At 42.0% G+C, this 15335-nt stretch overlaps 1 protein-coding gene across 3 annotated transcripts in view; it reads right to left on the reverse strand.

The window, feature by feature from the left end:
- The window catches only part of LOC127652227 (protrudin-like), an 11018-nt gene extending 1546 nt beyond the window's left edge, over positions 1 to 9472 (reverse strand). The window contains exons 1-12 of one of the 3 annotated variants that reach the window (XM_052138369.1): positions 9336 to 9472; positions 8418 to 8648; positions 8119 to 8189; positions 6068 to 6254; positions 5880 to 5975; positions 4859 to 4971; positions 4613 to 4734; positions 3829 to 3900; positions 3711 to 3731; positions 3528 to 3548; positions 839 to 980; positions 705 to 751 (exon numbers count right to left, since the gene is read on the reverse strand). In XM_052138369.1, the coding sequence (XP_051994329.1) occupies positions 705 to 751; positions 839 to 980; positions 3528 to 3548; positions 3711 to 3731; positions 3829 to 3900; positions 4613 to 4734; positions 4859 to 4971; positions 5880 to 5975; positions 6068 to 6254; positions 8119 to 8189; positions 8418 to 8647 (1122 nt within the window). In that variant the 5' untranslated portion in view covers position 8648; positions 9336 to 9472. Of the gene's footprint in view, positions 1 to 704; positions 752 to 838; positions 981 to 2947; positions 3005 to 3527; positions 3549 to 3710; positions 3732 to 3828; positions 3901 to 4612; positions 4735 to 4858; positions 4972 to 5879; positions 5976 to 6067; positions 6255 to 8118; positions 8190 to 8417; positions 8649 to 9335 lie in introns of all 3 variants that reach the window. The other 2 variants (XM_052138368.1, XM_052138370.1) reach the window with 2 other exon arrangements.
- Between the last annotated feature and the right edge of the window lie 5863 nt (positions 9473 to 15335).

A 15335-nucleotide genomic window follows, 5' to 3' on the forward strand; every position in this document is an offset into this window, starting at 1 on the left:
CTCACAGAAAACTTTCTGCATTTTTACATTTTCAAAAAACATAATTTAGTATGATTTATAAGCTGTTTTCCTCATGGGGACCGACAAAATGTCCCCACAAGGTCAAACATTTCGGGTTTTACTATCCTTATGGGGACATTTGGTACCCACAAAGTGATAAATACATGCTCACACACACACACACACACACACACACTCACACACACACACACACTCTCTCTCTCTCTCTCTCACACACTCACACACTCACACACACTCTCTCACTCTCTCTCTCACACACACACACTCGAACACACACTCTCACTCTCTCTCTCTCTCTCTCACACACTCACACACACACACACACTCTCTCTCTCTCTCTCTCACACACACACACTCACACACACTCTCTCACTCTCTCTCTCACACACACACACTCTCACTCCCTCTCTCTCTCACACACACACACTCGAACACACACTCTCACTCTCACTCTCTCTCTCTCTCTCTCTCTCTCACACACACACACTCTCACTCCCTCTCTCTCTCACACACACACACTCTCACTCCCTCTCTCTCTCTCTTACTCACTCACTCACTCTCTCTCACTCCCTCTCTCACTCCCTCTCTCACTCCCTCTCTCACTCCCTCTCTCACACACACACACACACACACACACACACACACACACACACACACACACTAAATAAAGATTAGAAGCGTACCCTTTTCTTTAAAACAGAAAATGCTGAATTACACTGGACACAGTTTCCTGTGGGGGAAGAAGAGGAAATGTGGTTATAAATACAAGAATAGAGGGATATGTAGAAAGTGAATAGGATAAGAGATCTAAAGTGACCGGTGTTGTTGGAAGGAACACGCTTGCGTAGTTTCTCGGTGAGTTTGGACACTTTACTGCGGATGGGCTCGTTTCGACTCAACAGTCCGTTATCAGAGACCGTGTCAAACTCGGGAACACCCGGAGACACGTCCTCATCGTCCTACCAGAGAAAAACACACAGAAACAGAGAAAGAAAGAGATCTGTCAACAATCAGATTCACTGTGACATGAACAGAAGGAGAGGTCAGAGGTCACAAAGCCAAACCCATGAGCTCTCAATGTTCAGCTCAAAACCAAAAGACCGTTCACTTTACCATCACATAAAGAACCCGGCACACAACCCTCGTTTTACCCCAATTCAATCCTTCAAATTTATATATGGGTCAATGATGTTTTGAGAGTTTGGTTTTTGTATGACATGGCCAGGTTGGTTGTCAAATGGTATAACATTTGAAAATACATGCAAAATAGTGACGCAAAGGAAGTTGATTTAATGCATTTATTCAATGCGAATAATTACATTATTAATTACGCCACTCTTTTAAGGTATTTATCTGCAAACGGAAAGTGTTGCCTCAGAGTCTCAGTCAGCAGGGGGCGGTAAGCGCATCTTCAGCTGTACAGACAACATTTTTGATGCTTGCGGTTTCAAACGGCATGCAACTTGACAGCGTCCTAAAAACGTGACGTTTATGGCTAGAGAAGCTGAACAAGCGAAACATGTTGCAACCACGGTTGTTTCATAATATGGAAGTAAACCAAACAATATACTGACTTCTACGTCTCCAAGCCGGAGTTTGTACAATACTGTAATATCTTTGAATGATCTGAATTATTATACATGACATTGATCAGTATTTTTGATTATTAAATATTGAATGATCTTTATTTGGGTGCCATTTCAGCAAATATTGATCCATCTGATTAATTTGATTATTTAAGTTGCATAACCATAATTACATTGATGACAAATCTTTTAATTGATTGGCAGCCCTAATCATCTTGGACTTTTTTGCCATTAACCCAGGGCTGGACTGGGAAGAGAAATCGGCCCGGGATTTTATACATACCAACTGGCCCAAAAATTAAGTGGGGTGGGGTGGTGGGTGTTCACTGTCCTATTCTGCATGTCACGGCGCGGTTTTTTTGGTCCGTTCTGCATAACACGGCGGCTCATTTCAGCTTATCACGGCCCATTCGCCCCGGTTTTGCGGATGACCCACCGCCCCGCTCAGTTCTCCCCATGGCCAGTCCACCCCTGATCGGCCCCAAAGTGCGTCGGCCCACTGGGAAAATGCCCGGTATTACCAGTCCAGCCCAGCATTAACCCATATACAAAATTCTTTGTGTCAAAATGAATATTCTTTTACTTGGTTTATCTTGTCATTTGGCTGTAAAGGCAACATTAAGAAGGTGTGTGAAGGTGTTCTCAGTGTGTTCAGCCGTGTATGTAGAGGGCTTTGAGCTTAATGGGTCTGAATTACTGAAGTTATCAGAAACAAGAATCCTGAGGGTCATGTGACTTCCATCAGTGTATCTGAGCCCATGTTTGTTGTGCTGAGCTCGAATCATTTCCTGCATTCATTTGATGACTGTTAAAAAGTGCTCGGATTTCTGTGCATGATCCGACTAGAAGCCCTCTAAATACAGGCTTTAGTGAAGAATCAGAGTACAAATCGCTACTTAAAGGAACAGCTCCACCAAAAATGAAAATTCTGTCAACAAAGACCACCAAAGGACATTTAGCAAAACATCTCAATTTGAAGTCTCAAATAAAGTCATATGGGTTTGGAATGACATGAGGATGAGTAAATGATGACAGAGGTTTCATTTTAGGGTGAACTACTCATTCAAATGTACAAGAAAGTGTTGAACGCAGCCCATGTCTTCACTACACCTCAAACACATGAAGTCAACATTCCCAATCCTTTTTCACAACGAGTTTGGAGTTAAATCATGGCCTCATACAAAGAAACAGAGTGACAATTGACACTCAGCTTAAGGAAGTGTTACCAAGCAACCATTTTCTGTGACATTACTGTTAATAGAAACCACCCAAGCGAGGAAAGGCATGAGGGGGCGTGGTTAGAACACCCAGAGATCATGATTGACAGTGTATGTGGGCACCTTACGCGCTCGCCGTCTCCACTGAATCTTTCTTAGCACATAGGCTACAGGCCACACCTACATTCAAAACATGGGCCGGACAGTTTTACAACAGTCATGCCAGTTAGTCTTAATCTGTTTGTCCTTTGATTAACATATTTGCTGTTTAATGCATCTGAATTTATTTTTGAACAGACTGAAACCTGCACTCAAGATGTACAGGTGAATACCATGAAACACGTCAAGAACACGCCCGGATTATATTTCAGCCCAAAAACGTAATTTGTGCAAAACATACGAGTGTTTCCACTAATCAGTTTCATTTCCTTCTAGAATGTTTTCCGATAGCTATTGGGCCACAATATGACCCAACATGTTCTTGTGCCGTTTCTTGACATTGACTCTTGAGATTCAAAGGCAGATAATCCATTAATCAAACAGTTCCACATCCTCAATGCACAAGCATTCAGTTACATTAATGCAAAAAAGCACATACAAACACACAAAGATAAACAGCTCAGGCCAGGACGTTTCTTCACTCATTTACATTTGGAGAACATTTACTCAAACATAACATGCTCCTAGTTACTCCATTACTCACCACTAAAACCAGATGAGTATCCTTGGAGAGCAGAGGAGAGGTCAGACATCAGAAACTTACATACAGTACATACTACACAATTCTCTACTCAACTCAAGCAATTTCTGATCAAAGGTGCTCAATGAGACTGATATTCTAATGTTAATACTATAGGTCTCCACTCCACTAGAGGGAGCTACTTACCGGCATCACCAGTTGAGTCTCCTTGAGTAAGCGAACAGCAGAAGTAGGAGAACATGTCAGAACAATCCAGAGGAAATAGAGAGATAGAACAACAGATAGACAGAATAATTTCTCTGACCTCTATGGCATCTTTAAACTCGTCGTCAGGCTCCGCCTCCTCCGCTTCTTCAACATTGCCGGGCGAAATATCCTAAACAGCAATACAAATCATATCAATTATAGAGCTCTTCAGATTGTAGTCCAAAAATCTGGAAGACCATTCATATTTTCGAACAAGGGGTTCAATCAGGAAATTCCTATTGGTTTGTATAATGGCATCGATAGAGGAGTCAAATTAGGACTGTGGTGACAATCACTTCAAGACTTTCACATTTTGTTCTAGAAAAGAAATAACACACAGTCATACCTCAAACGTAGATTTTGGAGCTAGCGTTTTAAAAAAAACGCATGTTGCTATAAGAATGCTAATTAGGACTACAACTACCATCAGCATGCAAGCTACGTGCTTGACAAAATGGACGACAGTTGTAGTTCTTATTTAGCGACGGGTTAGCAATGGCTTCAAAATCCACGACTGAGGTATGACTGTGTCATTTATGTTACTGTTAAGCTTCTTCAATTAATTTTGACCAATTCTCTTTAAAAAAACAAAAGAAACAGGAAATTCCTGAGGGAACCCATGGCCTAAAAATTGAGGTCATGGCTGAACAGCTTGAATCATCATATGGCTCCGCCCCCTCTTTCTTGTCTCTTTACACACAAGAGGAAATCTTAAAGTATCTCCATCGGCTGTCTAGATATGTTTAATAGTGGTAGCAAGTGTGCACATTCACTTGCTTGAAACTCTCAGAAGTTTTCACACAAGACAGAATCGTAAAGAATTCTCTGCGATTCTGTCTCACCTCCACACTGGTCGGGGTGGGCGTGCGGTCCAGCAGGTTTCCCTGATCCAGGTAATTTGGTTCGTTTTCCTCTACAGGCTGGAATCGACATGGGTGAACAAACTCCTTTAACTCCAAAAGAACTAGAGAGAGACAAAGAAGAGAAATCAGGTGAGAACAGTATCAAAACAGAGTCTGGTAGTTTGTAAAAATGCGGTTTGAATATTTATGTTAATTGTGTTTGCTATTTACGGTGTGTGTACTGACCTCTGCAGAAGTCTTTGTTACACAGGAAGAGGGCACTGTTGAGCATAGACAGACTCAAACCCACAGGTGCCGTATAAAGTAAACAAACCATGGTCAAAAGAGAACCGTAAAACCTACACAAACACACACACAATATTCCATTAATATCATCTCCCTTCATCGCCGTCATCTAATTCAAAGTTAAAAATCAATAAAACAGAAATTAAGCTACATAAAGTGCAACGAATGGAACACAATGAAGTGTCTCAAGTCGCGTTCTTAAAAGCTGAACTCGACACAACAGTCGATGTCCATCTAGCGCATGTTTACAGACAAACCATTTAAAAACAGCACAGGCAAAAACGTGTTTGGTGTGAACAGCCCCTTAGGGTCATTTTCAAAATGTAGGAGCAGCCTTGACAATAGCAAGCTTTGTCTGCTTCAAACATTTTTTGTGATATTTGAAAAAAGTTAACTGCGTATTTCTGTGCACATCTCAGATATAAAATTATTAATGCGGGGTCTGTGTATCTCAGCGAGTATTGACGCTGACTATCACACCTGGAGTCGCAAGTTCGAATCCAGGGCGTGCTGAGTGACTCCAGCCAGGTCTCCTAAGCAACCAAATTGCTAGGGAGGGTAGAGTCACATTGGGTAACCTCCTTGTGGTCGTTATAACGTGGTTCACTCTCGGTGGGACGCGTGGTGAGGTGTGAATGGATGCCGCAGAGAATAGCGTGAAGCCTCCACACGCGCTAGGTCTCCGCGGTAACGCGCTAGGTCTCCGCGGTAACGCGCTCAACAAGCCACGTGATAAGATGCGCGCATTGACCGTCTCAGATGCGGCGGAAACTGAGATTCGTCCTCCGCCACACGGATTGAGTCACTACGCCACCACGAGGACTTAGAGCACATTGGGAATTGGGCGTTCCAAATTGGGGAGAAAAAAAAAAAAGGATATATATATTATGCAGTGATCAGCAATAGCCATTAAAAACACATTGATCATTAGGAAGTGACTTTGTGTTTGTGTGACACTCACATGGAAGACACTGCGTGACTCTCCCAGTATAAAACCTTATACACAGACTCTGCATACAAACAAGCTTGGGTCAAGAGGTCATCTATGCGTTTCAGCCTGTAACACACACACACACACACACACACACACACACGGTTATCTCAGTCTCAGGGATGATGTCATCATATGTAACAGTTTTGTCTACTCACATGACCTTGACCTCCAGCACGGCTTCCTGTTTGCTCATGTGGACCATCTGCAAGTCTCGCCGCTGAACCGCATAGTGTTTCTTCTTCTGTACTGCCATTTCACTGGCACCGCCCTGGCAACGGTCTCCAAGGTAACCCAGCACAGCCGGAGCCGAGAGCATCAGCAGGAGCAGAGAGACCCATGCGCCTGAGGACAGAACAACAAGTGTCTGTTTCACACACGCTAATGGAAAACTTGATTGTGATTGGTCAATCGCAGCATTCTCCAGTCAAATATTAGTGTATAATGGCCAGTGTTGGGTGAGTTACTAATTAAACAGTTACTTTTGAATCAAATTACACCCAACACTGGTAATGACGGAATTGTGAAAATAATGTTTTGTTTACAATAATGTGTTAAAATGATTTCTGAACACTTCTCACATCTTTCAGCATTTTATTTCCCCCACATAAATCTACACTCCATACCCCATGATCACAAAGAAAAATCAGATTAGATAACTTTGCAAATGTATTAAAAAGGAAAAACTAAAATATCACATTGACATAAGTATTCACACCCTTTGCTATGACACTTAAAATTTAGCTCAGGTGCGTCCCACTCCTCTGGATCATCTTTGAGGTGTTTATATACTTTGACTAGAGTCCACCTGTGGCCAATTCACTTGATTGGACATGATTTGGAAAGGCACACACCTGTCTATAAAAGGTCTCACAGCTGAAAATGCACATCAGAGCAAAAAACAAGCCATGAGGTCAAAGGAACTGCCTGCAGAGCTCAGAGACGGGATTGTGTCGAGACAGATCTGGGGAAGGGTACAGAAACATTTCGGCTGCATTGAAGGGTCCCAAGAGCACAGTGGCCTCCCTAATTCTTAAAAGGAAGAAGTTTGGAACAACCAGGACTCTTCCTAGAGCTGGACACCCGGCCAAACTGAGCAATCAGGGGAGAAGGGCCTTTGATAAGAGAGGTGAACAAGTACCCAATGGTCACTCTGTCACTCCAGAGATCATGTGCGGAGATGGGAGAAACTTCCAGAAGGACAACCATTACTGCAACACTCCACCGATCTGGACTTTATGTCAGAGTGGCCAGACGGGACGCCTCTCCTCAGTGCAAGACACATGAAAGCATCTAAAGGACTCTTAGACTGTGAGAAACAAGATTCTCTGGTCTGATGAAATGAAGATTGAACTGTTTGGCCTCAGTTTTAAGCGTCATGTCTGGAGGAAACCAGGCACCGCTCATCACCTGTTCAGTACCATCCCAACGGTGAAGCATGGTGGTGGCAGCATCATGCTGTGGAGGTGTTTTTCAGCAGCAGGGACTGGGGACTGGTCAGGGATGAAGGAAAGCTGAACATAGCAAAATACAGAGATATCATTAATGAAAACCTGGTGCAGAGCGCTCAGGACCTCAGACTGGGCCGAAGGTTCACTTTCCAATGGGACAATGACCCTAAGCACACAGCCAAGACAATGCAAGAGTGACTACGGGACAACTCTGTGAATGTCCTTGAGTGGCCCAGCCAGAGCCCGGACTTGAACCCAATCGAACGTCTCTGGAGAGATCTGAAAATAGCTGTCCACCGACGGTCCCCATCCAACCTGACAGAGCTTGAGAGGATCTGAAGAGAAGAATGGCAGAAAATCCCCAAATCCAGATGTGCAAAGCTTGTCGCATCATACCCAAAAAGACTTGAGGCTGTAATCGCTGCCAAAGGTGCTTCAACTAAGTACTGAGTTAAGGGTCTGAATACTTATGTCAATGTGATATTTAAATTATCACAAATCTAAATTTAAAGCATTTTAGCAGAAGGCTGCAACATAACATGTGAAAAAAGGGGTCTGAATACTTTATGAATGCACTGAATGCTGGTTATGGTCACAAAATAAACTTTTTTCAGCTTCACATCGGGGGCGGTGATTTATTTTGCAATAATGACTGGCTGTGTCTAAATGATCTCTTGCATCTTGTACCATATGTTTGTACCGTTTCTGTATTAAGAATATATAGACATGTCCTTTAAAACCATCTTATTGTCCCTCACCTTCGCTCAGCATGAGGAAGAGGATGTTGAGCAGGACAAAACACAACAGAGAGCACAGCGGCATCCTCCACCTAAAGACAGACACAAGTGTGAGAGCTGTATACATGCAAATGATCCTGCAGCATAAATAATTCAGAGATGTGTTAGTAACTGACTGAGATAAACAACTTAAGGGGGAATAAATGACTGAATTTTCATATTTTGGTGAACCATCCCTTTAACTGCACTTTCTGCTCACCTGCAGCTCTTTATGTAGTCAGTGTGTGATTATTATGGGATGTTTGTAGTCAGGCTCTCACCCAAACAGGAAGCGCAGCACCTCCACTGTGTCTGTGACGGGCTCCAGGTAGATCGCCATCCGTTTGAAGGAGATCACCATGTTCAACAGGTCAAAGGTCAGCGCTTTGGGGCTGCTCAGCTCAGAGGTGCAGTTGTCCAATGATGAGGGATCTTTTGTAGGCAGCTGGGTCAGTTCAGCCCGATCTCCGCTCCCTTGTGGGGTCTCATGAGGAGAAGCAGCGCTCTGCATGCTGAGAGATCACAGACCATCACAGTAAATTATTAGGACTGTGTTTATCTCTACACATCAGGGGCAGGGTCAGAATGATGGCATGGGGTGGCAGCTGCCACCCTAACAATGAGCTTTGCCATCCCACTTGCCACGCATCTCAGACCCTGCTCACGTCCTGGAGATGGTGCGCAATGGCTTAACCCGTTCGTACCAGGCATAGTCCATAACAACGTTCTTCCCGTGTCTAACAGGACACATCCTCTGCATAACAACACCGCACAACCCCCCTGCACCCTGGATGCCACCCCTGGCAAATCCAGGGCACGCCCCTGCTTCACACAGTCTATCTGCATGAGGGACAATTTAAACATGTAAAAGATTTTACTTTTTTTTTTGTTTTGTGGAGATCCTACATAACTTAAAAGCAATTTAACACCTAAAATTCCGAATAAATTTTTTTTTTATAATAATTAAAGCAAAACAAACATTTTAAATGCACATGATCAGCAACTGAAAAGTAATTTCACTAGATGTTAAATGAAGAGACATTGAAACACATCTGCTTATGTTTAAAACAGGATTATATTAATTTCTTAATCAGGACCGTAATAAAGCTTTATTAAATGTTTTTACACAAACATACAGCATAGCTTACTGTCATATAAACAAACATAGGAAGACATTTAAACACAAGACTTCAACATACCTTTAATCCTTAAAACAGCGTTTTACACCCAATCATTCAATTGTGACTAACGATCGCTGAATATCAAGTTAATCTTTTAAAAATGATTCGATGTATTCGACCTTCTCTTCCGGTATTCTCAGGCTGACGCGTTGACGTCAGAGCGTGATGATTGAGCGTCAGTACAGAAGTAGAGCGCCGATCACATCGATGTGTTTGACGTTCAACCACACTATATATATATATATATAGATCAACATATTTATCCTGATTCTGAGGCTCGTTTTCAATTACTTTAATTAGGATTTACAGGGTCGCGTGTTATCTGATTCTTATGATTATAATTAACAGAAGAGTTGTGGATTTATTTGACGTTGTGTTTTTTGATTGTCAAAGACAGTCATATTTTTTATGAAAATAAAATGTGAGTTTGTTCTAACTATTTTCTTGATCACTATAAATAATTGTGATGTTAACAGTACACACTTTCATGTCTCAATCGTGAATTTTTTTATTTTTATTATTATTTTTATGGTGTTGCTTCGATACGGCTGCAAAAGCTACGTTTGGGGTATGACTGTGTGTCATTTATGTTGTAGAACAAAACGTCCACGTATCGTTAAGTAATGTTTACCAAAGACACAGGGAGAGGGGTCATTCATTATAAGCGTTGAGCTTTTGTGGAGGGATGTAAGAGTGGTGGAGGAGGACGATTGCACCACCTTTAGATAAAACCCCCAGATGGATTTCCAGAGGAAAACCATCGTGAATTATCTTCTGTGTTTGTGGACTACAAGCTTTACAGCTCAAACAAACTTGTAAATGTATTTGATAAAGGTATTTATAAACACTAAAATAAAAGAAAGTGGCAGATTTCTCTCTATCTCTCTCTTTTTCACAGTTTCAGATATTGGCATGTGTGTGCCAGCAATGACGTCAATGAAGGATTACACGTTTCTCAGTTACACAGACACACACACACACACACACACACACACACACACACACTGTCACACACACACACACACAAACAGATACACACACACACACTGTCACACACACACTCATACTGTCACACACAGACAGACACTGTCACACACACACTATCACAAACAGATACACACACACACACACACACTGTCACATACATACAGACACACACACACTGTCACACACAGACGCTGTTACACACACACACACACACAAACACAGACAGACACTGTCACAAACAGATACACACACACACACACTGTCACACACAGACAGTCACACACTGTCACACACAGACACACACACTCATACTGTCACACACAGACACACACACTGTCAAAAACAGATACACACACACACTGTCACACACAGACAGACACACACACACACACTGTCACAGACAGACACACAAACACACACACACCTCTGTCCTCCCCCTCCACCACCTGACACATCACTGACAGCAGATGTCTTCGCCACATTGTTTACTAATAAGGTTACATCCATCAGCAGTACATTCTCCGCACCTCACCCTGTCAAACACCTGCCTGCTGTATGCAGCACTTCTGTCTCTGTGTTCTCTCCTCAGACTGACACAGAGGTCTCTAAACTCTCCAACCACCCCAACACCTGTTCCCTTGACCTTGTTTTCCTTCCCACCTTCTCCATCTCTCCGTCCATCCTACCTGCACTCACAGGCATAATTAACAAATCTCTACTTACAGGCACTTTTCAGACTATATTTAAGCAGGCTCGAGTAACCTGCACTTAACCCCACACAGATAGAACACTACAGACCAGTCTCTCTCATCCCATTCATGGAGAAAACACTCGAAAGGGCAGCTTTCAATCAGATCTCCGCCTATCTCTCACAGAACAAGCTGCTGGATGACTATCAGTCAGGCTTCAAAAGTGGACACTCCACCGAGACTGGGTCTCGAAAAGCTGAATCCAGATCATCTGTCCTGATTCTGCTGGACCTTCCAGAAGCCTTTGACACATAACAGTCAACCATCAGATCCAACTCTCCACCCTCTCCTCGCTGGCCTCACAGGAACTGTGCTATACTGGTTCATATATGTCTCAGGTAGGTCCTTCAAGGTAGCCTGGAGAGGTGAGGTGTCCAAGTCACATCAGCTACTTACTGGGGTACCTCAGGGCTCAGTGCTTGGGCCACTTCTCTTCTCTATATACACAATCATTCAGACACATGGGTTCTCTCAATGCTACGCCAGTGATACACAGCTCTACTTGTCTTTACAGCCCAGCGACACCATGGTGACTGCTCGAATCTCTGGCTGTATGGCAGACATCTTGGATGAAGGAACACCCCCTGCTTCATCTTTTAAAAATATCTCTAAATGACATTCACTGAATTAAAGGGGAAAAATTACTTTGTATTAAATTTAATTCAGTAAAGAATTTCACTGCAAAAATTCCTACTGTTATCAAGTTTTTTCTCTTGTTTTCCTTTTAAAATTGTCTAAAAATAAAATACATTTACTTGAGAAGCAACATGTAAGATATTTAGACTTATTTTGTACGTAAGTGTATTTTTTCACCTGGTTATAAGACAAATATATATTTATATTCAAGATCTATTCTCTAAAAGCAAGAATAAATGTTATATGCTGCTTCTCATCTTTTTTAAGGATTTTTAGATATTTGTATTTTTAATATTATATTCAACATTCCCAGAAAAAATATATTCTGCAGTATAGCTGCTAAAGTAAATGTCCGTTGTTTTAAAGGAGTTTCAGATATATGTATATATATATTGGAAAACAAGCCAAAACAAAAACAAATCAAAAACATATTTTGTTGCGGTGTATAATGGGGTGAAGACTGCACCTCTCTCACCTTTCTGTTCTTCAATCCATCTCTAAACTCTCTCTTATTAATAAAGCTGCATATTGCCAATTTTCTTCACAATAAGAAACACACAGTGACACATATATTATGATTCAGTAAGTCACGAGCAATCACGTTACAGTCTAGCTGCATTAAGCGTGCGCGCTCAAGGGACGAGCGTCCCGTGACAGAGTGTGCATCAGCCGGTGCAGATTCAATCTCTCCCGCTTAGATTGGGACATTCACAACTCATAGAAGAGGAACCGACCACACAGGGAAATACCGGTTTCAGAGATTGTAGTTATTAACATGATTTGCTTCTGTATTGTTGCACTTGAATCTGTATTGAATACTACTCTGATGCTAGTGAAACTTGTTCTGCAGCACTTTTCGTACCACTGTCTCCTTAAGATGATTCACTTATAATGTATTTGTAAGTCGCTTTGGATAAAAGCGTCTGCTAAATGAATAAATGTACATGCAAATATGATTGGCTGTCAGGGGTGTGAAGGCGGGGCTAAACGGTTGTTTCCAGTCCTTTCATTGGTCAGAGCGGGACACTGAGTGACACATTCCGCTCGCTTGACACAGACCGAGACAGACAGCCTGACTGTTTACTACTCCCTTATACCGCTTTATCTACAGCAACTCCAAATATTCAACATGCACATGATACCAAGACACTAGTTAACAGAAAAGGTGAGTGGAGTTCTGTATTTGTGCTTTATTTTTATATTATTTCAGACTGCTCTGTTTTTTCCCCCCTGGAGGACAGCAAAGCGATCCCCGAACCCTTCGTAGCGTCATTGATAAGAGACATTTATTCTTAAGTTTTTAGTCTTTTGTTATTTGCTATAATTGTTAATTTATGGATGTGTCTGAAATAGATATATAGTCGCGTTTTTGCTGTCACTGTGGACGTCATGCGCTCTTGCGTCACTGCATGTCGTGACGTCACGTGGCACAACGTGTCGCAAACAAAGAACCAAACCAGAAACCAAACGTCAATAATCATTGACGTAAACAACACCTGGCGAGCACAACGACGCTGTAAAACTGTTTTAATGTTCCATACAGAAGTCGGATATATATGGCAGTATATGCAAAACACACATATGAAATATGTTCCTATGTAGTTTTCACTAATATTAAAAATATTAGCACATAAATGCAGCATATATTTTAAAACGGTCCCTTTTAATACATGTGACACAGTGGAATTTGAATATACATGTAAGCTCAAATATATACATTATAATTTGATAAATATGTTCATATGTAGGCTTATATCAGATTTATGTACCCCTTCGACTGATATAGGGGCATTTTAATGTTTAGAAATTTACATTTTCACAACGTTACGAGATTGTTACTACATTTGCCGTTGTCATAATAGGCCAGTTGTTCAAAGTAAACCGTTAACTGATAACATTACAGTATTAGTAGTAGAATATGAGACTGCAGTGTTGTGTTTATATCCCCATGTGACTCTACCCGCCCTAGCAACCGGGCCAATTTGGTTGCTTAGGAGACCTGACTGGAGTCACTCAGCACACACTGGGTTCAAACTCGCGACTCCAGGTGTGATAGTATTTTTCATATTTTAAAAAACATTTCTTGATATTTTTTTCGTGGCGTAAAGGTTACCCTCAGAAAACATGCCTCCAGTCAGACCCGGGTTCGCGCTTCTCAAATCAGTGTGTTTTTGCGCGAGCGACAAGAGAAATGTCTTGTGCGCCTCTTCAAACATCTCTTACTTTTCATAAAGTTTAAATGACACGAATTCCCACCATTTATTTAAGTGGATGTCTGGCAGTTGTGGTAAATTTCACAATGTAAAGGATGGGCAAGGAGGCGGCGGGAACTGGCTGAACTGTGAACATAAAGTTTAAACAAACTTAAAACAAACATAAACAAACACAGACACACACAAAGCGGCCGAGTGCGTCTCTCTCTCTCTCGTACTGGCGTCTCCGGCTCCCTTTTATTTCGCTCTCCCGCTGATCAGCTGATTCAGTGCCGACCATGCACTATCACGGCCTGGCCACACCCCCGTCCTCGTCACACAGAACAGTTGACATTTTATGTGTGGTATAAATATAAATCCTGCAGCATTCCCACATTTCAGATTTCTGTAATAAAGGCACTGGTGACTCCGTGGCACTAATAGCTTTTAGCTGCTCTTTCCAGGTTAAATACTCTGGCAGCATGTGGAGGTCAGTAGGCTTATGTCTGAACCTGCAGGGCTTTTTAAATACTCTTTGTCCATTGACGTACCCACTCAGAGCTCTCTTAGACTTGAACATGATACACGAAACAAATACATGAAAATGACTCATTCACGCTTGGACTCATCATTGCAGACTGGGTTGTATTTTCTTTTATCTTGCATAGATTCGTTAGTGGTTTTCGAGGATGGGTACATGTCATGCAAGCCAAACTTTGATCCAAGCTAGTTTTAAAAGTGTAATGTTTATACAGACATTACAGTAAGACATACAGCCCGCTAGACAGATAGTCAGACAGACTGAAGATAGATGCATGGATGGATAGAGCAATTTAAAGGGTTAGTTCACCCAAAACCTTGAATCCCCTCCTGATTTACTCACCTTTCAGCCATCTCAGATGTGCGTCTTTCCTTCCTCAGCAGAACTGAAGATTTTAATCAGCACATTTCAGCTCTGTTTGTTCACACAATGCAAGTAAATGGGTGCCATTAGACTGCTGGCTGTCCGAGTCATATTTAGGCAGCATAAAAGTAACCCACATGACTCCAGTCGATCATTAGATGTCTTCTAGTGATTTGTTTCTTTCACAAACCTTTTGATTTGCTTGTATACAAAAGCGCACGCTTCCAACTTATCACGTGAACGCGCCATAGCGCTAACGTCACTGATGCTGGCAGGTCGACTGCTGGCAGGAAGCGATTATAAGTTAATAAAGTTTTAATTATCAATTTGTTTCTTATACAAACCTTTTGATTTGTTTCAGAAGACATCTAATGATCGATTGGAGTCATGTGGGTTACTTTTATGCTGCCTAAATATGACTCGGACCGTCAAACAGTCAGCAGTCTAATGGCACCCATTTACTTGCATTGTGTGAACAAACAGAGCTGAAATGTGCTGATAAAAATCTTCAGTTCTGCTGAAGAAGGAAAGCCGCACATCTGGGATGCTT

This window comes from Xyrauchen texanus, chromosome 11, assembly GCF_025860055.1.
Source record: "Xyrauchen texanus isolate HMW12.3.18 chromosome 11, RBS_HiC_50CHRs, whole genome shotgun sequence".
Classification (NCBI taxonomy): domain Eukaryota; kingdom Metazoa; phylum Chordata; class Actinopteri; order Cypriniformes; family Catostomidae; genus Xyrauchen; species Xyrauchen texanus.